The 27,982-nt window shown below is 43.7% G+C and overlaps 2 protein-coding genes across 7 annotated transcripts in view; both read right to left on the bottom strand.

The window, feature by feature from the left end:
- The window catches only part of PGBD1 (piggyBac transposable element derived 1), a 63,863-nt gene extending 56,922 nt beyond the window's left edge, over window positions 1-6,941 (bottom strand). For 3 of the 5 annotated variants that reach the window (XR_012780032.1, XR_012780031.1, XM_075532589.1), the window contains exons 1-3: window positions 6,307-6,941; window positions 4,172-4,623; window positions 1,849-1,999 (exon numbers count right to left, since the gene is read on the bottom strand). Coding sequence is in view for 3 of the 5 variants with exons in the window: in XM_075532589.1 (XP_075388704.1) it covers window positions 1,849-1,999; window positions 4,172-4,579 (559 nt within the window). In the remaining 2 variants the exon portion in view is untranslated. The remainder of the gene's footprint in view (window positions 1-1,848; window positions 2,000-4,171; window positions 4,624-6,306) is intronic. The other 2 variants (XM_075532599.1, XM_075532581.1) reach the window with 2 other exon arrangements.
- Window positions 6,942-10,456: 3,515 nt separating this feature from the next.
- Window positions 10,457-27,443, bottom strand: ZSCAN26 (zinc finger and SCAN domain containing 26). 2 transcript variants are annotated; one of them, XM_075532672.1, is made up of 4 exons: window positions 27,287-27,443; window positions 19,068-19,545; window positions 18,656-18,773; window positions 10,457-16,212 (listed from the first exon to the last, which is right to left on the bottom strand). In XM_075532672.1, exons 2-4 carry the CDS (start codon window positions 19,482-19,484, stop codon window positions 15,317-15,319), a joined length of 1,431 nt encoding a protein of 476 aa, XP_075388787.1. In that variant the 5' UTR covers window positions 19,485-19,545; window positions 27,287-27,443; the 3' UTR covers window positions 10,457-15,316. The 2 variants fall into 2 exon arrangements, with proteins under 2 accessions (XP_075388787.1, XP_075388795.1); XM_075532680.1 differs by lacking the exon at window positions 27,287-27,443 and adding an exon at window positions 27,171-27,188.
- Window positions 27,444-27,982: the final 539 nt, after the last annotated feature.

A 27,982-nucleotide genomic window follows, 5' to 3' on the forward strand; every position in this document is an offset into this window, starting at 1 on the left:
GAGATATGAGGAGACATGTTCAAAAGACAAAGAAAGAAGGAAGCCAAAGATTCCATGAAGAAACTCGAGTAGAGGAATATGGTCGTCTGTGGTGGTTGGATGACTTTGTCAACTTGAATTGTATGGAAGTGGAGGGCGGAGTCCAATCTGTAAATTAGGACGCAGCCTGATGATGCCTCCTGGGAGGCGTGTGGCCTGCTTATAAGGGAGAAATTGGGAACTCTCAGTCAGTCCCTCTGTTTTCCTGCTTGCTGAGACTCTGTGTCTGCCTGGGTTGTTTGACCTGCCTTATTTCCACTGACCAAACAGCTCTGCACACCCTGGCTTGTGACTTCCAGCACCCTGCTTCACCTTTCTGCACCACTGACGAGTCTGAAGAGGTCCCCAGCTTTCATCAAGCTTGTTGACTTGAGTTGGACTGGGCTGGGATGCCATCTCGATAGAAGACTACTTCTTGATATAAAGCTTTTTCTTGTACATAGATGAGCGTCTCTGATTTTCTTTCTCTAGACAACCCAGCCTAACACAAGGGCCAATAGTCTACACCAGACCTCTAGATATTTGACTAATTTGAATCATCCTACAATTTTCTAGTATTGTCATACTATATATTTAAAGAGTAGTTGAATACAGTATTGCAGCAACTGAAGGTGCAATTAAACTGAGTATAGACACAAAGTGGAGGAGTTTTGATATCTGAAGTGGGATATATTGTCTCCCAGGGGGCATTCATTGAAATAATATAAAGGGACTACAAATATAGAAACCTACACCTTATTGTGGATTATGGATCATAGTACAAATGTTTTTCCTTGCCAGCGGGACTCTAAGTTTGTTTGTTTCTGAAAAGGGGCAGTAGACTAAGTACGTTTGGGAACCAATGGTCCATACAAACCATGGTCGTACCTACCTTAAGACCCAAAGAACTAGATGGTGCCTGTCTACTACTAGGGACCACTGCAGCCTGGGGCAAAATAGATGGTCCTGTATAGAATGATGGGAAAACGTAGAGCAGAACTCAAATTCCTAAAAACAAGAAAGCCAGGCTTAACCGGACTGGTAGAGACTAGAGGAATCCCCACAGCTATTGCTCTAGGAGGCTCCTTAAACTTAGGGATGAAACCACTCCAACAGGTCGACTTTCCGTCAAATAAAAGGTTTGCTGATAAAATAAATAACAACACCCCGAGTATGTGCATCTCCAAATAATTACCTAAAGAAAACCCGATGTTACAAATGAACCCTAGGCCAAGCAAGATGAACAGAAACAACCACAACAGAAATAAGTATGTGGGAACTGGAACCAAGGCCAATGAATTATATGCACCAAACTATCGAAAGAAAGCCTAAGCTGCTACAAGAACGTGCGGCAAAAACGCAATACGATATTTTAAATCAAGGAGCGTCTTCCTGCAAGTCAGAGGTTGGCGCCCACCTGACTGGAGGTGGCACTGCTCTAGGGCCTTGCAGCCACTTTTGAGAAGGCCGCTGTGAGAGCTGAGCTGACAGACACAGCGTGCCGCCGAGGAGTCAGAATGGGCTTAACGATGGGGGCGTTTTGCTTTATTAAGGATATGAAATGTTCTTGGAAATGAAGAGAGCTTCCTGGGTTTGGGTCAGTGGGTAGATGATTTACATTCTGGAAGTGGCTGCTGACTCTGGGCAGGTCATGGATGCTCTTTGGATGAGATGGTTTCTAAATTTTAACACTCTACAATTCTTTTTAAAAACGTGTATGGATAACAGGCTGGAAAACAAAACAAACACAAAAACAACAAAACTTCAGGCCACATAAAGGACTGTGAGGCAGTTGGCGGCCTCGCCGCAAGGTCACCCGCTGGCACTCACCACTCACTTCTTCTTGCAAGTGGCAGTCTGGAGGTTCGCACTTCAGGGAAGTTACCCCAGGCAGCAGCTGGAGACACTGACACTCCATAGAGGGTGCTTGATATTCACTCACCACTAGATGCATATCCTGCCCTTGACTGTGGACTGAGACCTGCAGACAAAGGGTCACCTTGAAAAGGCATCCTAGAGGGAACGGAACCTAACTGCAGTTAGAGACCTCCCCCCACCCCCCATCCCCATGCCCTCCCCCCCCCCAACCACACACACAGGGAACACAGGATAAGGCTCCCCACCCACTCAATTCTTTAAAGAGCCAGAGTGTGTAACAGGGTTGCAAGATAAAGACCTTCATTTACTTGGGAAGTATTACCTGCACACCTACTAAGAGACAGGCCCTATACCAGGTGCTGAGGATACAGTGGCAACTAAGATGGGCAAGACTTATTGCCCAGAAAAATGCAAATAAAAAACAGATAGATTCTTAAATTTGGATAAAGGTCTGATGAAGAAGAGGCTATGTATACTATACATTCAGGAACATAAGATATGCATATACGGGAATAGGGTATGTACACTCAATGCATCTCCCACAGACTCATGCAAAGGGGAAATGAAAGTTCTGAGGTGGAGGCATCTGACAGATACCACCTTAACATCAACAGTCATGCGGCAAACTATCATCCCATGTCTCCCCAGGTGATGCACCGAGGATGCATTTGCTCCAGCAAATGGGCATTCTAATTGCCAGCGTACAACCTGATGGTAATCATAGGGAAACATAAGACAGGCTCAAATTGAAGAATGCTCTATAAAATAACTAGCCTATACTCTTAAGAAATGTCGATGTCAATGATAGACTGAGATACTGTTCCAGATGGACAACTGTGGGTTGTCCAGCTGAAAGGTCAAGGTCAGCAGTTGAAACCCACTAGCCACTACAAGGCAGAAAGATGAGGCTATCTGCTTCTATAGTCTCACAGCATGGAAACCTAGGGTGGCTATGAGTTAGAATCAGCCTGATGGTAGTGTGGTTGGTTCTGGTTTAAAGAAATCCATCAACGACATGCAGCATGTGATGCTAGGCTTTATCCGGGTTTCGCTAAGGGGAGGGGAGCAATAGGGAAGTGCAATAAGAGACATTATTGACACAAACGTGGCAAAATGTGAACATGGACTATAATTTGGATGAGAGTATCGTAACAATTTTAAGTCCCCTAAATGGAACCACTCACTGCATTCTGGTTATTTAAGGACCTATCTTGGTTCTTAGGAAGTATGTACTGAAATGTTTAAAATTAGCAAGGCATGGTGTCACCAACAAACTCTCACATGGCTCAGGGGGAAAGCACACATGAGTTTCTAGAGAGCTATGGCTCAGGGCAGAATTCTCACCTTCCAAGTTCAGTTCTTGGGTCATGCGCCTCCTGTGAAGCCACTACCTGTCCCTCCCTGGAGGCTGATCTGTTATCAAACGCTGAACATGCTTCCTCAGCGCTACCAGACCAACGTGAACTATGAAAAGAGCCTGGTGATCTACTTCTAAAATCCACTGATACAGAAAATTACAGATCGCAGTGATCCTGTTGCACATGGGGTCACCACAAGCTGGTGGTTAACTCAACAGTACCGAGGACCGACTCTGTGTGTGTGTGTGTGTGTGTGTGTGTGTGTGTGTGTGTGTGTGTGTGTACATACCCATGTATTTCCCACTGTGGTCAAATTTATTCCGAGCTACAGTGACCGTATACGACACAGAGTAGGACCGTCCCACAGGGTTTCTGAGACTGTAAATCTTCATAAGGACAGAAAGCAGAGGCTCTTTGCTTTCTCCCAAGAAACAAATGGTAGGCTTGAACCACCTGTGTGTGGTTGGCAGGCCAATCTATGCCTAACCCATTCACCATTCACTCACTCACTGCCACTGAGTTGATTCCAAGTCGTAGGGACTCCATGGCTCCACTAGAGCGCCTTAGAGAAGGGGAGAGGGCACAGCAGAGGCACAGCGAGGCAGACAGCGGGAGGACTTGCCCTAGGCCCATGTCCAAGGGTGCGCTAGGTAAGACTGATCAACAAAATCATCCCTGAGCTCCACTACTAGACAATGTTGGGGGAGGCGAAAATGCAGAGATTGTCCCTGGGCACTCATTACCTTCCCTACTGGTCTGTGCAAATGTCGAGGAGTAATGAAACCGGTGTGGGCAGAAATTATTCTCCCAATGTTTCCATAAGTTAAAATTGTTTAAGAGTAAATAATTAGGCGCTCCTAACACAAACACTTCTCCATTACTTCTCTCATACCATCACCACCACATTCTCTTCTCACCTGTTGTCCTGAGTGTCCATGTTCTGTCCCAAGATTCTCCAGCGCTGTCACCACCTTCTCTCCACTCTCCAGATGCTGCACTGGGAGGCAGACCTGAAGATCCTCGGGCAGGATGGTCAGGAACTGCTCTAGCACCAGCAGCTCCAGCATCTGCTCTTTGCTGTGTGTCCCTGGCCTAAGCCATTGATGGCAAAGTTCTCGGAGCTGGATGAGAGCCTCGCGAGGTCCCGAGGCCTCATGGTAGCCGAACTGCCGGAATCGCAGGCGGCAAAGTTCCAGAGTGTGGGAGCTGCTCTTCTGCTCCCAGGTGGGATCTTCCTCCTTCACCTTCTCAAAGCCTTCTCCATCTTCAGGAGCAGGACCTGAAGCTTCATGCATGGTAAGCTGAGCTGCTGAAACGGGGCTCATGTAACTGTGGTTTGGGGCTCAGAAAGCTTTTTCCAAATGACTATCTGTGACACAAGAATATTACAAGTCTCAAAACTCAACAACATACTAATATTTTTGTCCTCACAAGAGGTCATACTGAAAAGCTGAGCCTGTTTGCCTAAATGATTGGTGGAAGTAATCAGAAGCATAAATTTGAATTCTACAGGTACCCAACCAAGAGCTAAAGGATGTGGATTATGAGGTAGGGATTATTACATTTATAAGAGTGCTTAAGCAGAATACATTTTAGCTAGGAAAGGAGGATACCTATTTTATCCATGGAGAAGTCAAATGGCTGTCTGCCCAGACAGATTTTTACTCTCTCCAAGTCCTCTAACTGTGCATCTATCTCGCACTGGATATTCCACTTTGAGGGTAAACCGTTTCCAGAAGTTACTGACCGACTAACTCCTACCCCAAAGTACTTTTTGTAATGAGGTCTTACCACTGTTTACATCAAAAGATGGAGTGAGTCTATTTAACCTTCCTTTGTATTTGTGCTGGGTTATGCCTTGCTCTCACCAAAATATATACATGACAAAAATGATATTATAAGAGGAAGTGGCCTTGTGTAACCCTAGCATCCTGCCATGAATCGGCCACGCTGGGAGGAAGCTCAAGCGAGTCGGGCAGAGTGGTCAGGTGGATGAGCACCAATGCCCACGGCAGGCTAGTCCCAGCTGACCCACAAACTAAATGCAGGCATGTAAGTAGTTCCACAGCAATGAGGCTGCTCAAGGAACCCACAGAATCAAGAGAATTAATACACTGATGTTTAAGCCCCACAGTCTTGGGTTTGTGCTACATTTCTGTGCTGTTAAACAAAAAGGCAGAACAGAAGCATGATTCTTCTGTTCTTTCTCCCTACTTTCCCTTGTGGTAACCTCATCAATTACAATTTCAGTACATCTCCAGCTCAAGAACACTGAGATCTGTATCTAGTTCCAACTCACCTTTCATACTCCAGACCCACATCTTGAACTGCTAGCTGGACACCTCCATCCTGCAGGCCTCTTCGGCACTTCAGTTTCAACACACCCTTAAAGTAGCGCCCCCTCAAAGCTGCATTCTCTCTGGATTTCTCCATTTGTATTATTTGATGGCACTACTGCCTTCAGCTGTCAGAGACCTGCACTGTAAGTCACTAAATTCCCATCTCCTAAACATGCGTTTAAAAGGGGGGGGGGGGATGGTGGGGTGGACCTTAGCTCCTCACTGAGCTAAATTCAAATTCTAGAATGCAATTTTAGGCACCCCAGGCAGGACCTAGTCTTCACTAGTTTTGCTGGCTTGTCGCTCCACAAACATTTATTGAACACATTTTCCAGGAGTCTAACCCTGGAATAATAAACAGAACACAAGGAACTCAAGGTCCTGGCAAACCCTTCAGGCCACCGCTCTGCTAGCTACTCAAAGTTTTCCCCACCCGCCTTGTAGTCTATGGCCACCAATTTTGATAGGGTAAAATTCCCAAGATTCAGAGCAAAATGTCACCTTCTCTATCAGTGTCCCTGGCCATCCCAGCCCTATCACCCTATCCCCTAAGTCACAATGATGATGAAGGGTCCCCATGATAAAGTGGCCCTTTACTGTGTCCCCAACCGTAACACACGTTTCATTCCCTCTTCTACTTCAGTCTACTGCCAGTTTCCTAGCACTGAGCTCCAGGAGAGCAGGAATCCTCTCTCCTTGGTCCCTGCACGTACCTGGTATTCCACAAATGGAGGTGAACTTCTTGATGGAAAAGGCAGATGCGCGTGAGTAGCCAGTGGCCAGGACACTCCAGCACTCTGGAGGGTCTGGGCGATTTCTCCCTGAGCTGCGCTCCTAGGCCTAGCGCAGCGCTCCATACAGCGCACAGACATCAAGTGGATGCTTGCGTAAACGCTGGTGCAAGGAGCAGAGGTTCCACGAACAGGCACAATGGTGTTGCCTCCGGGCCTCCCGGGAGCCAGCCCTGAGTGGCGCCTCTGGAGCTGGGGTCTCACCGGAGTTCGCAGCAGCCAAGGCTCCAGGAACCCCAAGCCTCTCCCAGGAGCCCCAGGCGGGGCCCTCGGACAGCCGGGCTGCAACCCCCTAGCTCACTCCTCTGGGCGCCCGTGTCCACGGATGCCTTGCACTGCAGTGCGCATGACCGAGCCAGGCGGGGGACCAGTGGGCCGACGAGGGAGGGCCGGCTGCGGAAGCCGCTCGACCAGGCGCTGCCACTTCCTGCCCCGCCCGGGCCCTGGGCTGTCGGAACTCGCGCCCTCCTCCCCGTTGGCTCTGGCAGCTGCCCTCATGACACAAATTCCATGGAAACCTCGGTTTTCAACCTCGATGGTAAAGACAAAACCCAGTCTCTGCCCGGGGCAGATCAGCAGTAAGTGGATGATGGATGACTCAGCGACCCTGCAGGATTGAGTAGAACCGCCCCTAGTTTCCGAGATTTACTCCCCGCCCCCCCCCCCAAATAGTTTTGTTGATAATAAAATCCAAATATCATATACTTACATGGTTGTCACTTTTAAAGAGACTTGTATATACATGATCACCATCAGTTCTGGTGCACCCTCCCTCCTCCCGTATTATTTGTTCCCCTATCCCCACCATCGGTTACTGTCTGCATCTGCTCTTTCTGTGCTTCATAAACTGGGAAAAATAACAGAAACAGTCATTTGAAGGGGGAAAATGGGCCACTGGAAATATATTAAAGTAAGCCGGGGTAAATTTTCTATCGTGGAAAAAAATGAGAAATATTTAAATCTAGAACACATTCAGGATGAGTCAAGGTGGTCAACTGACTGGGTATCATTTTATACTGCAATGGCATCCACCTTCATCAAGTTTACAATATCTCTTCACAGGATGTTCCCCTCCCGCTACTGGCCAGACCCTTATCTGAATTGGTACCCTGCAGATGGATTTTGGGCTCCAATTGTCCTCCATAGACTTGTATATATTGGGTGTTCCCAATGTACGCTGATACCTTTCCCTTTATCATATTTGGATTTTGTTATTTATTGAGACTGTACCGGAGTAGAAAGCCCCATCTTTTCCCCAGGGAGCAGCTGGTAGTTTCGAACTGCTGATCTTGCAGATTGCAGCCTAATGCTTAACCACTACACCATAGGGGCCAGTAAATAAAATCCAGCAAGCAGTAAAATTTAATTTTAAAAATGCTAAACATATAAATTATATCCCGGGCAGCATGAAGACAATTGTTAGATGCCACTGATTGAGATCGGATTTACAGCGAGCAGCGCTACATGCAACAGGACCAAACACCGCAGTGCTGTGTCATCCCTAGGATCTGTCTGGGCCCATCATTGCAGTTTCTGTCCATCCATCTCCCTGATGACCTTCCTTCTCTTCCTGATCCGCTACTTTTTCCTGAGACTGGTGTCTCCTAATAGCATCCTAAGGAGCATTCTTGCTGTACTTCTTCCAGGACAGATTTTTTTTCTGGTCGCCCAAGAGCACCAGCTGTGATCGGCAAGGTCTGCAGTTTGAGAGCACCAGCTGCTCCAAGGGAGAAAGCCAGGGCTTTCTATCCTGGTGACGAGCTACATCTTTGTGATAGCAATTCTGCTTGGCATGACTGGAATGATATATGTATTAATCTCCAAAACTCACGGGGGGGGGCAGTTCTAGCCTGTCCTGTAAGGTACCTATGAATCAGCATCAACTCAATGACAGTGAGTTTGGTCTTTGGTTTTCTGGAAGTCCACGGTATGCTCAATATCCTTGGCCATCACCACAATTCAAACACATCAATTCGTATGTGGTCCTTTCTATTCATTATCCAGTTTCTTATGCGTATAATTGAAAACACCATAGTTTGGGTCAAGTGCACCTCAGTTCTCAAAATGACATCTTTGCTTTTCACCACTTTAAAGAGGTCTTATTTGTTTTTTAAAGATGTCTTGTGCGGCGAGTTTCTCCAATGCAGTATGTTGTTTGCTTTCTTGATGGCTGATGTCGTGGGCATTAGCTGTAAATCCAGCAAGATGAAATCCTTGACATCTTCAGTCTTCTTGTCTGTTTATCATGATGTCATCTATTGGTTCAGCTGTGAGGGCTCTGGCTTTCTTTACATTAAGTTGCAATCCATACTGAAGGCTGCAGTCTTTGATCTTTCAGCAAGTACTTCAAGTCCTCCTTGCTATCAGCAAGGTTGTGTCATCTGCACATCACAGTTTAATGAGTCTTCCTCCAATCCTGATGCCTAACGTTCATATAGCAAAGATTCTCAGATTATTTGCTTAGCATACAGATTGAATAAGTACAGTGAAAGGATACTACCCGGAGGCACATCTTTCCTGCTTTTAAACCACAAAGTAGTCTCATTATGTTAGAATGATTATCTTTTGTTCAATGTACAAGTTCCACATAAGCACAATGAAGTATCCTGGAATCTCCACTCGTCTCAATGTCTCCCATAGTTTGTTTTGATCCATACAATAGTTGAATTCCTAAGCATAGTCAATAAAACCTAAGTAAACATCTCTCTGGTATTCTCATTCAGCCAAGATCCACCTGACATCAGCAATGAAATCCTTCATGCTATATCCTTTCCTGAATCTGGCTTGAATTCATAGCAGCTCCCTGTCATGAAAATTTAATTGCATGTAAAATAATATTGATAGTTTCTGTATTCATGGAGACAGTAAGATGGAAAAAATAAGCATTGCACTCACCAGAGTTAACCATACCATGTGTTATCTTCCTAGAGTACTGCCTGTTGACCTCATTGCTGATGCTGTCTGACATCTTGGTGAATGCTGAGCATACCAAAGATGTTTGTGTTTCATTGACTGTGCAAAGGTATTGACTGTGTGGATCACAAGCTATAGATGACATTGAGAAGAATGGGAATGCCAGAATACTTCCATTGTGCTTTACTTTATTGTACTGTACAGATACATTTTTACTTAGACACATTTGTACAAGTCGAAGGTTTGTGTGGCAACTCTGCATCCAGCAAGGGTATTAACACCGTTCCCCCACCCCCAACCCCCGCCCCACTTGTGCTCCTTTCATGTTTGCGTGTCACATTTGGGTAATTCTCACAATATTTTCAACTTTTTCATAATGTTACATAGACTACTACGTAAAGATAACTTTCATGTGTGTGCTCAGCAACCAGTTTGTGACTTGCTTTAGTGTCTATTGCATTTCTCTGCGGTGTGCCTGAATTGAAAAATTCTACCTGGGCCACAGGCTGGGTGATTTGCTTTCTTTTTTTTTTAATGTCAGAGTTCTCGGTCAGACTTGCAAGCACTTTTAAACAAGACCTTGGCAACCTCCAAATTATTTTTGGTGACCTGGATATCCCTCTGGCCATAGTCTTGATACCAGAGGGCATATAAAAACAATCACCTTGACTTGCTTTCTTGTTTCTCAAGTTTTCTACAAGAAATGCCTATAAAAATAAGTTAATTTATGAAGATGTAATATGGAAAAATACAATTATCTTAAAAACTGAACAGAAAACAAAATTACGTGGTCTTTTCATTTTTACTCATTATTTGTAGTTTGGTCTTTATATTATTTATTGTCTTAACCTTACCGCCTTATTTCGATGTTTCTGTTGGGCTTCCCAGTTTCTGATGCACAGGAATAAAAGGGTTTATAGGGGACGTAGGGGTAGGGGTCGGGTGACAGGGAGGAAAAAGTGATTTCAGGGGAAATAAATGAAGGCAGGAGGGGGGAAGGAGCACTAGAACTGTGAAAGGGGATTTAACCCGGGGGGGGGGGGGGGGGGGAAGGGGGGTGTTCTAAAACTGATATAGTAACAATTACACAATTCTCCTGGATAAGACTGGACCATTAGTTTTCAATTGTATATGTAAATTGAGTGCCAACATAAAAACAAAATTATCAATACTAATTGATCACAATTAAGTTTAATTCTATATATACAGGTATGTATACATATGTACACATGATATGGATCTGCCCCGAGGTACTGATGAGAATACCTCTCTCCCCTATAGAACTTTAAGAATTAGATTTTTAAAGATGTGACTGAATTTCAAAAGACATATATTTTATTGTATTTTACGTGAAAACTTTACACAGTAAATTCCCATTCAACAATTCATACACAAATTGTCATGTGATATTACAGTCCCTGCAACTTTCAGCCCTCCCAACATTTCCACATCACCTGCCATTTCCATGCATCCAGTTTCCCTGCTCCTCCTTGCCTTCTCATTGCTTTGGGATAAAGGATCACTATTTGGTCTCAGATTATTTAAAGGAGCACATCCCTTACTGGTGTTGTTTACGTTATAGGTCGATCTATTATTGAGCTGAAAGGTGACCTTGGGAGTAGAAAAAAGAATATCTCAGGGGCAGAGTCTTGGAAGTTCCTCTAGTCTCCTATCAGTCCAGTTAAGACAGGTCTTTTCGAAAAGAAAATTGCGTGGTTTTGCCTCCCATTGTAACTGGGACCTTGTATCATGTCCCTGGTCAGAGTGGTTGGCACCATCTAGTTCCTCTGGTCTCAGGCTAGAAGAGGCTAGGGTTTGTGCGTACCACCTATCCTGTGAATTAATTGCTTCTTTTCTTTGGTTCCCTTCATTCATCTTTGATCCAGTCACTCAAAGGTTTGAAGAACCTAGGCACTAATTGCCAAACTTAAAGTATTTCCATTTCACTAATTCTCTCCACAAGACTATGGTCCTGAGCGTCAAATCCAGCAAGTAAACCAATTCATGAGGTGTTTGGATATGTCTCAAAAGTATCTATAACTGTGTCCCCTATGTGATATGTGAATATATATGCAGCACAAATATGTATATGCATATGCCCATGTATTTGTGTATGTACTCCCATGTCTTCCCATGCCCATGTAGCATATATATCTATATACGAAGGTGTTACTAAATTTATATACCTACTCATTTATTGACTGTCTCATTAGCCAACATTTCAGATTTATGACCACAGGAAAAAGATCTGCTATCCAATTGCTGTGTGCACACTAGCTGTGAGGGTTAATGTTGTCAACTTGGCTCAGCCATGATTCTCTGAAAAGTGGTAGTTGTACAATGATAAAAATTCAGCAGTTATGTAGTGATATAACTTGACAGTTAAAAAATTATGATCATCCTCTTTTTCCACATGCAAATTTTGGAAAAAGGATTTGTTCTTTGGAACCAAACCATGTTAAATAAGGAGTGGGGGTATTATGCTATAAAATCACAAAGAGAGGTGCCAAGAAAAATTTTCCAGATAGCTAAGGATATATAAATCTTAACAGGGGTGGACAGATTTCTCTCACTTGAAGATGCTAATGGGTTTGAACCATTGACCTTGTGGCTAGCAGATCCACTGCCCTACCAGGGCACTCACTACTGAGCCACCCTAGTGGATGTAAAATGGTCTCATGGTAGTTGAGCATCTCTGATGACTAATGACGGATCATGTGTTTGATGGCCTCTTGAACATTCTTTGATGAAACATTTAAATTCTCTGCCCATTTCATGATTGGGGTACTTATCTTTTTGTCATCATCAAAGTTTAACTGTTTTTAGTTGTTAGATTGTTGTTAGATAGGTTTCCAAAGTCCCAGTCAATAGTTTGCCTTTTTTAAAAATAAATTAAATTTTTTCGGGAACAGAAGTTTTTAATTTATATGAAGTCCCATTTATTTATTTGGCCTTTTGCTGTTTGCTTTTATTAGATAATCCATTGTTATAATCTTGGTCTGACAGGTATGACTCTGCTTTTTTCCTAAGAATTTTATCGTTTTAGGTCATCCATTTTGAACTTATTTTGTCTATGTTGTGAGGCATGGATTGATTCTGTATGTGGAAACCTAAATTTTCCCTGGATCACTGTCAAAAACACTCATTTCTCTTACTGAACGGATGCAGTATGCTTCTCAAGAATCACGTGATGAAAGCTGATCTGTGCTGACAGCACAGCTTTTAGTATATTTAAAGCACTGAAAAGGAAAGCAAAGAACCATTTGATGGTAGATGTGCAGGCTTGTTTCTAGACTTGCAATCCTCACCCACTGGTCTCTGTGCTTATTTCTAAGTCAGCACCGGGCTGTTTTGATAATTTTGACTCTGAAGCATGCTTTACAATCAGGAAGCATGAGTCCTGATTTGTTCTTCTTTCAAAATTGTTGCAGCCACTTGGGACTGCTTGCCATATAAAGTTGAGGAGTTCTGTAAAGAAGGCTTTTAGAATTCTGATCAGATTGCAGATTTGGGTAGCACTGCCAACTGAATATTTAGTCTTTCAATCCATCTTCGTACAGGGTTTTTCCAATTAAGTCTTAATTTCACTCATCAGTGTTTTATAGTATTGTTATTATATCCCTGGTTAATTTATTCACAGACATCTTATTCTCTTAGATGCTATTACAAGTGGAACTGTTTCTGTAATTTCAGATTCCTCGTTGCGGTATATAAAAATCTGATTTTTGTTTGTTGACTTTGTTCCCTACAATTTTGCTGAATCCCTCTACTAGATCTAGATGTATTCTTGTGGACGCTTCGGCATTATCTATATACGAGGTCATATAATCCATGAATAGATAGTTTACTTCTTTTCCAACCTGAATAGCCTTTCTTTCTTTTTCTTGTCTTACTGTTCTGTCTGGGACTTCTAATACTATACTGAGTAGAAGTGGTGAGAGTGGGTACCCTTGTCTTGTTCCTGATTTCAAAAGAAAGTGCTTTCTCCATTAAATATAATGTTGGCTGAGGGCTTTTCATTTATGTCCAAAATCATATTGAAGAACCTGCCTTCTATTCCAATTTTCTTTAAGGTTTTTTTATTAAGGGAGTTGAAAAAAAAATCAAATGTTTTTTTTTGTCCATTGCTTGTTAATGAGAATAAAGATATTCTATCTACTTTCCTTCTTAAATTGAACAGTATTAAGTGGCGTTAAACCACGACATGGAGCTTAATGCTTACATACTGACCCCAGCACAGTCTTCAAAATCCTGACATCAACTTATTTTTACTCATAAAGGCAGAATATGTAAATGATGCAATGGTTCTACAGCTTCCTAAACAATGAAATATGATTGACTTACCATGAACTACTTTAGTCTTTTAAAAGGCTACAGTTGTTTCTCTTAGAGATCTCATCACTTTCCAGAAAATAGTATTAACTGTTGCTTCTGCTTATATCACTGAGCGGGGAGGGATATGCAACAGGATCAAAACTACCAAATGCCTCTTCCAATGTCCATTTTCCCATTTGTCCTTAGAGACAGAAATCCTATTGCAGCTGAAAACTCTGTGACCAGAATTAGATATGGTTTTCTAGCCTTTTCCTAAGTTTTGACCAATGATATACATGCTAAGATGATTTATGGGGCAGCTCCTCAACTAAGAGGAATTTCTCTTGGTCCACCTCGGCATGCGGCAGCTGGAGTGTCAGCAGTCACTGAGTCCCCCCGGTGGCCAGTGCATGGGGGCAGTGGAGGCGGATGGGAGGGCAGGCGTGAGGGTCTCTCGTGATACCATGGAGCCCCTTGGCCAGACTAGACTGTGCACATGTGGCCTTTTCTTGAGACAAAAATACACTTTTACTTTATTATGTCACTACTATTTTTTCATTATTACATGCAGCAAAGCCTAGTTCTAACCATTATCTTGGGTTTACCTATCTGTCCACACCCATGAGAAGTCTTCTCTGGGCAGCAGTACTCTGTACAGCAACTACTCTTCAATAAATTATATTTATCATCCTGGTGATGTTTGAGAGTGGAGTCTTCTAATTGCGGTATTCATCGTTATTACTATGATATTTTGGTACTCACGATATAAAGGTCATGATTTCCTTCAAGTTGTCTCTGTTGTTTGCATTCAAAACACTTCAGAACAATTAACGTTTTAAAATTTCAGCTTAAAAAATAAAATTAAAAATAATAAAATTTCAGCTTAACAATATCAAGGGAAAAAAGCCCAATTTCTTCTACCAGACATTTATTGAATCATGCCAGCTGGTCTATTGGAACTGGGTTATATAGTAAGATAGATTGATTACCTTGGCACGGCTCATTTACATGACCTATGGAATCTCTTCCATAGTGTAATTAAAACCTTGATTTGTGGAGAACAACAGGTCCTGGAAATGGTAAAATTACATGAAAGCAATCCTGAGGGCAAGTTCTATAGGTAACCAGCAAAATAAAATTTTACTTTGTTAAATGCTTTCACTCACTAGGGATTGGGAGGGGGGAGCAGGGTATTAACAGTTGAAGGAGATGTTCTCGATGATGAGCCTGTTCTTGAAGTCAACTTTGACAGTGTTGTTTTAAAGAAAGTTCTATTATATACAAGTCTGCTGCTATAGCATTTGCAAAAATACCAATCTGCCCCCGTTTTGCTTAAGCCTGTAAATCTGTGGATACTTTCATTCACTGCTGACTTTGAAACTCTTGGTCGGTCCTGGGTACTCCCTTACTTGAAGATTCCTAATACTCATTTATCATGTAAAGGCTCTGAGAAGTCCTGCAGTAAAGAATTCTGGGTAGCTAACTCCCCAGTACCTATTATACTATGGTCGAACTATTGTGGTCCAAAGCTAATTTCAGAAAAACAAATGTGAAGAAATTAAAATGAGGGGAAATGGTAGGCAGGCAGCCTCCAACTTGGCCCCTAAGAATTCTGAGATGCCAGAGCTGGCCAGAGGCATTTCTCAGAGTGAGGTCTGGTTGTCATCACATCTGCCTCTGAGCTTCCTTAGGAGGTGATACCTGATCAAGCCAGCTTATCTTTGTGGTGGCACCTCTGATGCTGAAAAAGCCCTGCCCTCTGCCTGAAGGCTTCTCCGCACTTGTGACACTCATAGGGTCTTTCTTCATTGTGGATTCTCACATGCTGCGCAAGGTGTGAGTTTAATCGGAAGGATTTCTGGCATACATTACACTTGAACGGTTTTTCTCCAGTGTGAATCCTATGATGTCGAATGAGGTCTGAGGTCAAGCTGAAGACTCTCCCACACTCATTACACTGATGACTCTTTGAGTGGCTGTGGATTCTCTGGTGATGGGTAAGGAGCAGGGCCTGACTAAAAGTTTTTCCACACTCCTTGCACTCACAGGGCTCCTGCTGACTGTGAACTCTCTGATGGCGATTAAGGTGAGAGCTGCGCCTAAAATTCTTCCCACAATGGATACACAGATAAGGCTTCTCTCCAGTATGGATTCTGAGATGTTCAAAGAGGCCCGCATTCTGGCTAAAGACTTTCCCACACTCACTACACTGATACGGCTTCTGACCAAGGTGGGTTTTCTGGTGTCTGATAAGGTGGGAGCTCCTCTGAAAGGCTTTCCCACACTCAAGACACTGATGACCTTTTTCTTTAGACTGGATTTTCTGCTGTTCAGTAGGACTAGAGCCCTGACACACTGCGGACTCACAGAGCTTTTCTCCCAAGTGCACGCCCTCGTGTTTAATCAGGTCTGAGTACTGAGCAAAGCCCTCCCCACATTCTGAGCATATGTAGTCAATCTTCTCCTGAGGCTTCACCTGCTGACTTTCCCAGTCAGAGTCCTCGTAACGAGTCTCCGCAGGTTCAGATCTGTCCCCAGATGACTGCGCTCCTCTGCAAGAGTCTGTCTCAGTGACCAGCTTCTCATTCTCAGTCTCCTCATCTGAAATATTAAATATATACACCACGGATCACTTGTTTTTGACACTTGGGAGAAGAGATTTGTAAGTAGGAGTAACATGTTTAAATCAAGCATTCATGCAAAGTGACATTTATGTATGTTTATATACATCACACATATGGCATGATAAACGAGAAATTATTAACAGTGGCTGTTTGTGGGGAAAGGAGCCCTGGTGGTGAAGTGGTTACACAGTGCGTTGTGATCCGCAAAGTCAGCAGCTCGAAACCACCACCGCTCCTTGGAAGAAAGCTGGGGCTTTCTGCGCCTGTGATGAGTTAGTCTCGGAAACCCACAGGGTCACTGCCAAGTCACCATCCACTCAATGGCAGTGAGCGAGTGAGTCTTTGGGAAAGGAATGGGGGATTGTCGTGGGAGGCAGTTATTTTGAATGGTTTAAGTTTTATCATGGAATATACAGAGCATGCACATACACAGAAGCTAGTCCATTAATTATTTTAAAGAAAGCATCTTAAAGGCTATGACCATATATTCTTGAAAACGGTTTGTCACATGGAAAGTGGAAAGGTAGGCCACTGAAGGGTTCTGGGGCCAATGGAAAAGGGATGATACACAGCTAACACTTTAACAATGATGACATGCAGACGCAGTGCAAATTTTATCACTGACTTGTTGTCTGATCTTAGAAAACTAAGTAACCCATCTGCGTTTCAACAGATCTAGAGAGGAAGGAATCCTTTCCATTTGCCTTTTGAATTTAAAATATACATTAACCATTGATTGCATGGCATAAATCAACTCTGGAAGATTATTCAGAAAATGCAGGTCCCTCTTTCAGCTACTTGTCTCAGTCTGGAAGGTGATCATGGAAGCAGACGCGGATAAGGGATGGCTTTAGATATAAAGCGATCCATCAAATATTTCTTGTCCATTCTAGGGCAAGCACTACAGAAGATTCGGGAAATAAAATTAAGTCCCTAACCTTTGAGTCTGCACACCAGCAGCTATAAAAAAATGTGGTCAGAAAAAGAATTAGACCTAAGAAGAATTAGACCTAAAAAGAATTAGACCTTGGGGCTTTGGTCGATAAAATATACCATTATGGTCAATGAGGATAGGAAAAATCGTAGCACTCTAGGAACATAGCTAGAACACTACCCCAGACTTGGGGGACTGCAGGAAGGGCAGAGGACATGCTATCCATGATTACTGTTCAGGGGTAAACAGGCATTAGTCAGGGAAAGGGACCATCAAGTGTTCTGACAGAACAAACAAGGTGGAGGGGGCAACAGCAAATGGGAAGTGGAATACAGCTTGTTATAATGACAAGCTACGGCACGAGAAAGGGGGCACACAGAACTCTGTCCCCCTTTGCATGGGGACTGAGGAGTTTCCAGTGCTATGGGTCAGTCAGCACTAAAAGTCTCAGGTAGGCCAACCTAGTGAACATGCGGGCTGACAAAACAGCAGACACCACACCAAGATCCGTGAGGCTTTTCTGAATGATAATGGGGTGTCACTGAAAGGTGAGTGTTTGTGTTTTGTTGTCTCCTCTTATTTCTATGTTTTACTTTTTATCATAGAATTTTTCAAACATTCCCCCAAAGGAGAGTAACTAAAACTGTAAAGCTCACTGAGAGATTTTACGCAGAAGGGTAACATCAGTGAATTTGTGTTGAAATGACCCACAATGAAGAGGCGGCAACACCACCCACGGAGGTACTGGGATGACAGTATTAACAGGCAAGAGAAGCAGGGCCTGGATCAGACTGCAGAGAGAATAGAAAAACTCAAGGGACAATGGGAAAGTGGAAAACTCCAATGCAAAGGAAACTTAATAGAGCAAAAATAAGACAGAAGCCACATAATGTGAAGACGAAGAAAGAGAGTAATGAAGCCAGCGCCTGAGCCTCTGCCGCAGACAAGGAAAACCACTGCTTTGTAGCCACTCTACAGGAAGGGGAGAGGAGCAAGGGGAAGGCAGGCCTGCAGAGGAGAGGCCTGCAGTTCCAGCTGAATACAAACACCAGGGAAGGGTTGAAGGGAAATGGTTGGGATGATTACAATCTTTTCTATCTTGAGTGTAGTAGTGATTTAACTCACTGTCATGAAGTCAATTCCAACTCATAGCAGCCCCTTTACAGGACAGGATTTCCAAGACTTTAAATATTTACAAGACTGGGCAGTCTCATCGTTCTCTCTCAGAGTCAACGGTGGCGTCAAAGCACAGACGCTGAGGTTAGCAGCTTGGGGCGTACATGACTATTTCACAATTTGGAAAGCCCAGTTATTGATCTGTACACTTAAAAAGTATGCGCGTGCATGTGTGCGTGAGAATTTTACTGCACACCTCAAACAACACAAAATGCAGAGAAACAAACAGTAAGCGTGCTGAGAAAGGCCTCAAGAGGGACATACACAGCCCACCACTTTGCATTCGCTGAAGATGCCATCGACATCTTACCCTTCTCCTTGTCAGGCTTCAAAACTTCACACCTGGGCTGGACCTGCTGCTCCTGCCCTGTTTTGAAGGGCTCCGTCTCCTTCATGAGCCCTTTTGGTTTCTCTGCCTGGTCTGAGTCCTGGGGAAAATTAGGCACAGGTAGTCTTAGGAGGGAGGGAATCACTGTTTGAAAAACACACTTCCATGTTATAAAGGAAAACAGAGAGAAAGTACAGAGGGACAAAGACCAGGGATGGGGAATCTGGAGCTCATTCCATTTCGTCCCAGCAGGGAATAAGATTGACAGAGGTGAAATCAGCAGAAATAAATAGAAACAGCACCAAAGCTAAGCTATTCTTCTTCCATGCCCACCTCTCTGTCAGAGCTCTCAGTTCCTGCTTTTCTGCAAGAATGCACCTCTGATCCTTCCTACCTCTTGCTCCATTTCTTCAAGCTCTGGCTCTAGATCCTCCAGCACAGCCACCACGTCCTCCCCGCTCTCTGGGAACTGCTCCCACACATGGGCCTGCAGCTCCTCGGGCAGGATGGTCAGGAACTGCTCCAGCACCAGCAGCTCCAGGATCTCCTCCTTGGTGTGGATGTCAGGCCGCAGCCACTGATGGCAGAGCTCCCGGAGCTGGTTCAGTGCTTCTAGGGGTCCCGTGGTCTCTTCGTAGCACAGCTGTCGGAATCGTTTGCGCAACTGCTCCTGTCCGAGGCCTTTGCTGTTTCTTTGCAATCTGAATCTCTGCTCCCAAGTGGAGCAGTGGTCTTCCTTGACTGCCGGAAGCCCTTCTTTCTTCAGATTCAGGGGAGCTGGGGAATGAGCACTTACTAATACTGTCGCCATTCTAACCTTCAGACGATCTGTTCTGGAAAGTGTTGTTTGGAATGTCTCCTCAGGGATACTCCTAAAAGTATAACAATACTAATCAGAAAAAGAAATGGTACCAATCTTCCTGATCATAGCAATACCCCTGGTTGCCTTTTATACATTTCCAATAATTAGTACCCATTATTTTTCTCTTCCAAACCCTTACTAAAAAAAGGAACAGACATACAAAAGAAGAAAGCTCTTTTCCCTTCATCTGCTAACAGATGCTAACAAATGTAGAAAAATAGGTTTACAAAATCAATTATTTTCTAGCCCTTAATGAAATAATTTAGTCAAGGACCACAAATGTTTTGAAAACTTTAGGGTAAAGTGAACAGGGGTACAGAACATCCTCACAGTCTCAAAATCTCAACACACTGAGTGCTTACTAATTACAAATGGGGAAACAGAGACACGCGGTAGTCATAAACTCCATCATACGATCCAAATTAGCAAGCTCAGTGATAAGACAAGCGAGCATCACTTGTCTCATCAACCATGTAGCATTTTTACAAAGGATGTTTAACATGAAACCAGTACAGAAGAAGCTTTGGGATAAATACAAAAGCAGCTCGTTCTACAATAGGCACGGACTTTTCCAAACAAAGGATTTCACTAAAATAAAAACAGGACCATGGGGAAGGTGTGGTTGCAGATTAAAGAGACATAATTAAATGTAATGTGTGAAACGTGGCTCTTAGATTTAAAAACTAAAACAAGTGTGTGTGTGTGTGTGTGTGGGGGGGGGGTTATATGAATAATTAGGGAAAACGAAGTAAGACTGTGGTGAACAAACTACACCCCGGAAGGCCAAATCCAGCCGTGGCAAGCTTTTTTTTTTTTTTGCAGAAAGCTTCGATGGAAGAGGGCAACACTCATTTTTTTAAAAAAAACTTATTGTGTATATACGCTTTTTCATTATACCAACGGTTTAAGTATGTTATGTAACACAGACAGATCCACAAAGCCAGAAAATTGACTGTGGACCTTAAAACAAAAGATTTACTGATCCCTGATACAAAATCTCCTCAGATAATGATCTTATGCTTATGTAAGAGACTAATCTTTTGAATTTTTGTAGCGCGCACACACAGCAGAACATTTAATAATTCAATTGTTTCTACGTGTGCAGTTCAGGGCTCCTGGTTATGTTCTTGAGGAGCTGTGCAATCAATCTCGCTCTCTCTTCTAAGCTCTCCTTCTCCGTCAGCACAAGCTCCTCTCAGGTTCTGATCTCCGCTGTTGTCGCTTGGATCCCATATGGATCGCTCTTTAAAACACCCAAGTTAAACTACTGTTTGATTTTCATAAGACTTCAAGGGATACTTTTGGTTCAAGCTTAAAAGATTATCACAGGGCAATAACTTCACGGGCTCATCTAATCCCTATGACTTAAGGAGGTCTGGATTCCATGAAAATTTGAGATTGTGTCTGCAATGTCCCCCTATTGATCAGGATTCTTCTCCTGAAGAGGTACTATTCAGTTCTCCCAATCTCATAACCTAGGAAGCGTTGCTCATGGCAGCAATTGGCCATATACCCAACATCCTCTTCTCATTCCTGACTGAAAAGATTCTTAGACACACAGAAAATGCAGGCTACAACTAACTGTCGAGTATTTCAGGAAAAAAGAGCGTGCACATAGCATACGTACCAATGAACCAGGAAGCTCACACTGCTGTGGTAAGAAAATTCTCAAAATGTTGAGGGACAGCAGAAGGCCATGAGGATAGTGAACGCCTAAAACCCACTTGCAGCCTAGCATCCCCATGTGGATGAAGGCTCGAGGCCCCTCTGACCATCGACCGGAGATGGGAATAGCCTTTGCCATCTGACGGAGCACATTGGAAAGTGGATTAATGCAGATGGGAGTAGGGTAATATTTAACACCGGTTCATTTGTTTTCTCTTTTGACCCATCTTAAATGTGTTCCAGTTTTTATTATTGTCGGTTTTCTTTTGGATTGAGGTTTTCTCAATTATGGTTGTTTGGCGCGGCGGGGGTTGGGGGGGTGTTTTGGTTTTTTGGGTGTATGTCTTTCTTTATATGAAATTCAGGAGAGCTAAATTTATAGAGACAGCAACTGTATTAATAGTTTCCTGGAGCTACAGCGGGGACGGGGAAGGTGGTAATAATGAGCACAAGAAGAAAACGTTCCAACACTAGTTGCAGTGATGACTGCACCACTCTTCTCATATGTTGAAACCGCTGAACCGTGGGGCACGCGGATTTTGTCAATAAAATTATTAAAAGTGAAAAAATAATAAAGAACAGAAAAAAAGTTGGGATAGAAAAGACTCAAACATTAGTACTATAGATACTAATCAAATCCAATCACTGGAATCCCCTGAGATAACACACAGAACTCATCTTATTTACTGAAGGTCTAAATGTGCCAGTCATGCTTAGAAGTTGGGGATACAAAGATGAGAGGCTACTTCCTAGCCTCAAGCACAGCGGTTCTCAACCTGTGGGTCGCAACCCCTTTGGGGGCTGAACGACCCTTTCACAGGGGTCGCCTGATTCATCACAGTAGCAACATTACAGTGATGAAGTAGCAACGAAAAGAATGTTCTGGTTGGGGGTCACCACATGAGGAACTGTATGACAGGGTTGCGGCATGAGGAAGGTTGAGAACCCCTAGCAGCTCTCTGCTTCTCAAAACCCTTATATGAATAAGCAATTGCAATTTATCATATGGAGTGCCAAGATGAAGGTAGGTACAGGTACAGACTGCTGAAAGGGCAAAAAGTATTCATTCTCAATTCCTTCGTGTGAGCCTTACAAGTCGTAAGTTAGTCAGGCAAAGACACAGGGAGAGTTCTCCAGACAGGGAAACTAATTCGAGTACAGAGCAGCTGGAAGTGTAGTAATGAGGGATGGCGGGGAACGCCTCTGTAGGGCTGGGACCCGAGGCAACACCTCATGTCAGAGAGACAAGTGAGGAAGACCAGCCAGAGAGGGAGGGAACAAAAACAGTAGTATCCAGAAGGATAAGGATGCGGTTTTCTGTGCCTCAGGTCAGCAGTTTGAACCCACCAGACTCTGAGAGAGAGAAAGATGAGGCTCTCTGCCCCTGTAATGATTCTCAGCCTTGGAAATTCACAGGCGTTTCCCTATGGAAACCACAAATTCAATGTCAGAAATGAACTCAGATAACGGACCTCCCATGTTAAGGACTAAATTGTATCCCTCAAACACTATGTGTCAACTTGATGAGTTCACGGTTCCTAGCAGTATTAATCATCCTCCATGTTGTGACCTAATCATCCTATTATGTGTTATAAATCATAGATCTTCCCTGTTCTAAATAGTCACCAGGAGTCAGAATTGACTTGATAGCGGTAAGGTTTTGGGGTGTTTTTGTTTTGTTTTGTTTTAGGGGTGGTGGAAGAACCTGGATGTGACTTGCAACAAGTTACATACCCTCATGGAGTTACTTCATTTGCTAAATGATAAAAACTTAACTCCTTAAGAGGTTTTGAAGTAAATGTGCTAACTGTAAAGAATAGGAATTAACGGATTTTTATGTAGAGTAATTTGAAAACAGCTCTCAAATGCGTGAAATGTGATAGGGAAGGCGACTTCCTCTAAGACCTGACACAGCCACTTGACACAAAAACATACAGGCCACTGGTGACCACCGTGTAAACAATTTCAGTATAGGGAAGTACAATAATATAGTGTGTACAGACTTTCAAGAACGAAGACACTGCATGGAAGCAGAGTGAGTAGACATTTTAAAAGGGTACTATAGAGGGCAGGGATGGTGAGACGTACTACTATCTTTAAGCTGATGATTTCCTTATTCCTCAGCCCAGGGTTCTCAAGAGTGCCAGATCTGTGTTTCCTTCTGGCTACCTAGTACTCGATACCCTATAGAATCATCTCAAACGCAACATGTCAGAAATGAGCTCGGAAAATGGAACTTCCCCGTGATGGGCTGAGTTGCAGCCTTCAAATACGATGTGTCAGCTTGATTACTCTGGGATTCCTAGTAGCAATCACCCTGCATTTTGTCATCTAATTATCCTCCATTGTATGTGTAGTGCAGCTGAGAGGATTAGAGGGTGGATCTTGAGTTACGCCACTCGCTCAAGCCATGCCTTTGCTCAAGTCTGCTTCACTTCAGCCACACCCTTCCTTGAGTCATACCTTCTTCTCCCAAGGGATAAAAAGAGAAAGGAGAGCACAGCAAGAGGATACCTCATTCCCTACCTCTAAGAGAGAACCGAGAGGATTTGTCCTTTGGACTTGGGGTCCCTGAGAACTTCTTAGACCCAGGGGAAGACTGATGCACAGATACACGGAGCTGTCCAGGGGATACTGGGCCCACAGATGAAAGGAGACAGACACCTTCTCCCAGAGCTAGTAGCGAGAAAGCCTTCCTCTAGACCCGGCACCCTGAGTTTGGACTTCTCGCTGCCTAAAAGAGACTACATTTCTGCTTATTAAACCACCCACTTGGGGTCTTCTTTCTGTTACAGCAGCACCAAATGAAAAAGGCACACCAGCATTCCTTGGAGCAGGACCTTGGTTATGGGAACAGGGATGGAGCACTCTTGCTTTTAACTATGCTTGAGAGGTACTAAGCATCCTGCAAACTGCTGATGCCTTTCAACTAAGGTGAGGGGTGTATCAGTATGTGTGTTTCTGGTGGGAGGGGAGTTTGTCACTCAATTAATGGTTGTGCCTGGCTGGGCCCCAAATACATCTTGCTGCTAATATTATTGGATGTGTGCACAGCAGTACTCCCCAGGTGAGAAATATTTTCTTTGTCAAAAATAGACTTAAAACTAGTATGCAAAATCCCACTATTCTTATCAGACATTAAAATGTCCAAGAAATTGGTGATTACTGCCGCTAGTTGCCCTTGATTTGATTCATGGTGACCCGTGTGTTACAACTGTTCCACAGGTTACAATTGAATAGAACTCAATCACTAGGCCCTTTCTTCCCCAGTACAGCTGGGTGGGCTTGAACCAACAGACTTCAGGTTAGCCGTGAAACAGTTTGCATCATGGAGAGACCTAGGGATGATTATTAGGCACAAGATAAATGTCAGATGTTGATTAGTGCTGGTGGCTCATGTCTGTGGTGTGACTAAGGACGCTGCGATCAATCAAGGATAGCAAATGCAATATATAATAGGCAATTTGATAAAGTGCTTTGGGGCAGAGCTTCATCAACTCAGTTATTTAAACCAAAAAAATAGAGCTTCCTTCTGCCTTTTCATATCGTGTGCACTAGTGGCGGGATTCAGCTGGTTCACACTGGTTTGGCAGAAGCAGTATTTATTTTTTTGTTGAGTTTGGTGAACCGGTTGTTAAAATGGCACCTGTAACCAGGGGTGTCTCTAAGGTGGGTGGCTGGGCAGCTGGCCTCCAATGTGGAAACCACAAATTTACCTTCCTTCCTCTCATTTAACATTCCTCTGCACAACAGTGTAGTCTGAGCCTTAGCAGTAACATTCACTCCGTCCTTAAGTATAAAAAGTTAGAAAGGACGATGCTTGTGATATTTGTCTATTCCTTTCATAAAACTCACTATAATTTTGATGAATTACTACGTTTTTATTCCCTTACATGTTACTTCAGTACATAAACATAGAACGCAAAGAGGAAAAGTGCCACACAACCAGAGGGTGACAGGCTGTCATTCATTTGTGTTATGCACCAAATTCCATGAGCTATTGTAAGTGAATTTTGCAATTCCTGCAAATGTTCTAAGAGCTAAAAATACCATCAGAACAACTGCTGTTAAGTTCAGCAGAAGCGGAAAAGGGTTGTTCAAAGAGGAACATAGTATGTTCCGGGAAGAAAAGCCACCTGTTTCTAATATATCAAACACAATAACTATTGTCTAACTGGTCTACCTCTAAAGGAACGGGACCCTACTCCTACAGTGAAAAGATAGTTAAAGACAAACCACACGGCGGATGATGCTCAAATAACAGCAAAGAACATTACAAGAGAGGATGCCAATTAAGCAGCAATATGGAAGTAAAATAAGAGTTTGACTGTTTTTGTCAGGTATCATATAGCATTTTTCATTAATATTTTAAAACTTTCTTATGACAATGTATTTTGTGTACCTTTTTCTAATCCTTATTTAATTATTCACTGTATGCAATAATAAAGTACCGTTGGGTAGATCTCTTTTTCGTACTTGAAAGGGTCATTAGGGCAGTGAAATTATTTGTGAAATTATTTGAATCCCACCACTACATGCATTGAGCAATCAAGTTGTATTGATTCAATAGCCTAAGTTATCTCTCACTTTTCCCACTACATTATACTACACAGATTGATCTGAGCTGGTCTAACACGCTAATCTACTTTCCACACTGCAGTGTTCCTTCTAAGGCAGAAATACGATTATGCCAATGCTGTGTGGACTACATTTCCTGGCTCACCATTACCCCTAGGATCATGCTTAAATCATTAAACTTTTCTTGTGATATGATGAAACGCTCTCAGTTCCTCACATGTCCAGTACTTACTTGTTCCTGGGTTCTTCGCACCTCTTACTACAACTGCCTGAAACCCTTTTCAATCTTGAAATTTTCTTCCCATTAACGTCCACTCTTATTTCATGTCTCAATAATACTAAAGACAGTAAGCAGAACAACTGTTCTATGTGCTCTGCATAACAAAGGAAACTTTAAAAGCTCGTGGAAAAACGACATTAAAATAACACAAACACTTTTTGAAGCTCTGTCATATTAATTCATTTAATCTTCACGTTCCTTACGGAGACAATATCATTTACTAACCTCACTGAAGAAAGAAGAAAATAGATATGGAGTGCTAAAGAGCTTACCTTAAACATAACACACATAAGGTTCCAAAGCAGAACCTTCATCTTACCAACAATATCTTCCATCCAAAGACTAAGAAACGTGCATTCATCCAACAGCAAAGCGGATCGATAATGTGAATACCTGAATTCACTTCTGCCATATCAATGACCCAAGACATCCTATCTCCCAAGTGAACTTGCAACTGTCTTCAAAATTTCCTTGTTTCTAGTCTTGCTCCCAAGGAGCTCTGGTGGATAGTGGGTAAAGACGCGGCTTTCTGTTCCCATGAAAATGTACAGCCTTGGAAACCCCCAAGGACAGTCCCACCCTGTCCTAGAGGGTCGCTGTACGTCGGAATGGACTCAATGGCAGCGACTTTTAATTCTTGCTCCTTATCGTCAGTCTAGTCTCATCAATTCCCTGCTAGAGAAACCCTTGAATGAGTCCTTATTTTCTCCAAGACAAAGCCAAAGTCCTTGCACAATACAACGTGCCCTTATTCCAAACGCCCTCCTCAAATCTCTCCGTTATCATCTCCTACGGCTCGCTTCGCTGCAATCACTCCGGTCTTTTTTTTGTGTGTGTGAACCTAGAAAATGCCAAGGAAGCCCCGGCTTCAGGGCTTTTGTACTTGCTGCCCTCGGCCGAGAGAGCTCGTGCTCCCCAGCGCTTCCGCCGCCGGCGTTTACGCTCAAGTATCCTTCTCAGGGAGGCCTACTCGGAATACCTTCTTGCAATGGTGCTCCGTGGCGAGAAATAAGCAACTGCAAGTTGTACTCCGGTCCCTGGAACCACAGCGTCACCAACCCCTTTCCTGGCCCCCTCCCCCACCCCACCCGGCCTGCCCCACCCCCACCTACCCCACCGTTCGCCAGGCCTCCAGCGCCCGGGCTCCGCGGCGGCCGCCCGGAATCACCTGTTCCCCAGACCCCTCGGCCGCGGGGCCTCCGCCGCCGGCAGCCCCGTCACCACTCACCCCGCAAGGACCCGCGCCGCGAACAATCGCTCTCAAAGGCAGGCTCCGCTCAGCGCTCAACGCCAGCGACGTCTCGCCAGCCCTCTTTGGTCTCCGCTCTAGGAACCAGGAGGACCACAGCTCGATGGTCTCCCGTTGGTGCCAGTCTAGGCCGAGCCGCCCGCCGGCCCCGCCCCGCCTCGCAAGCCCCGCCCACTGAGCGTCCTGGCAGGGAGGGGTGGGGCAGGGCCGCGAGTGTGAGCTGAGTTTGGAAATTTTGAAGCTGCAATTCACTTTGTTTAAATAAAAGCACGCCCGCTCAGTTCCCTGTGACCACGGCGCGCCAGCATTTCTACTTTGATCGCAAATATCACACAGACGCACGAACACACGCACGCGCACACACACGCACGCGCGCGCGGTGGCGTTATGATTTTACCCCAAGTGAAAAGATCATCCAGCTTGCAAATATGGCAAAAATACGTGTCAAAGCGTTTTGAAGATTGAGCAATAAGGCGGATACGAGTATTTGGATGAAGTAATAAAATTAAGTCTACTAATATGGGGGAGAATGCAAAATAGGATAAGCAGCAATATTGTTAATTTAAAAAGAAAAAGATTGCCGTTTTGCTACATCTGTAATTTCTTATTCCCTAAACTATTGAAGTAAGAAATTATAGATGTGACAAAATTGCAGTCTTAATTCTTTACCTAACA

The sequence above is a fragment of the Tenrec ecaudatus genome, chromosome 1 (assembly GCF_050624435.1).
Source record: "Tenrec ecaudatus isolate mTenEca1 chromosome 1, mTenEca1.hap1, whole genome shotgun sequence".
NCBI lineage: Eukaryota > Metazoa > Chordata > Mammalia > Afrosoricida > Tenrecidae > Tenrec > Tenrec ecaudatus.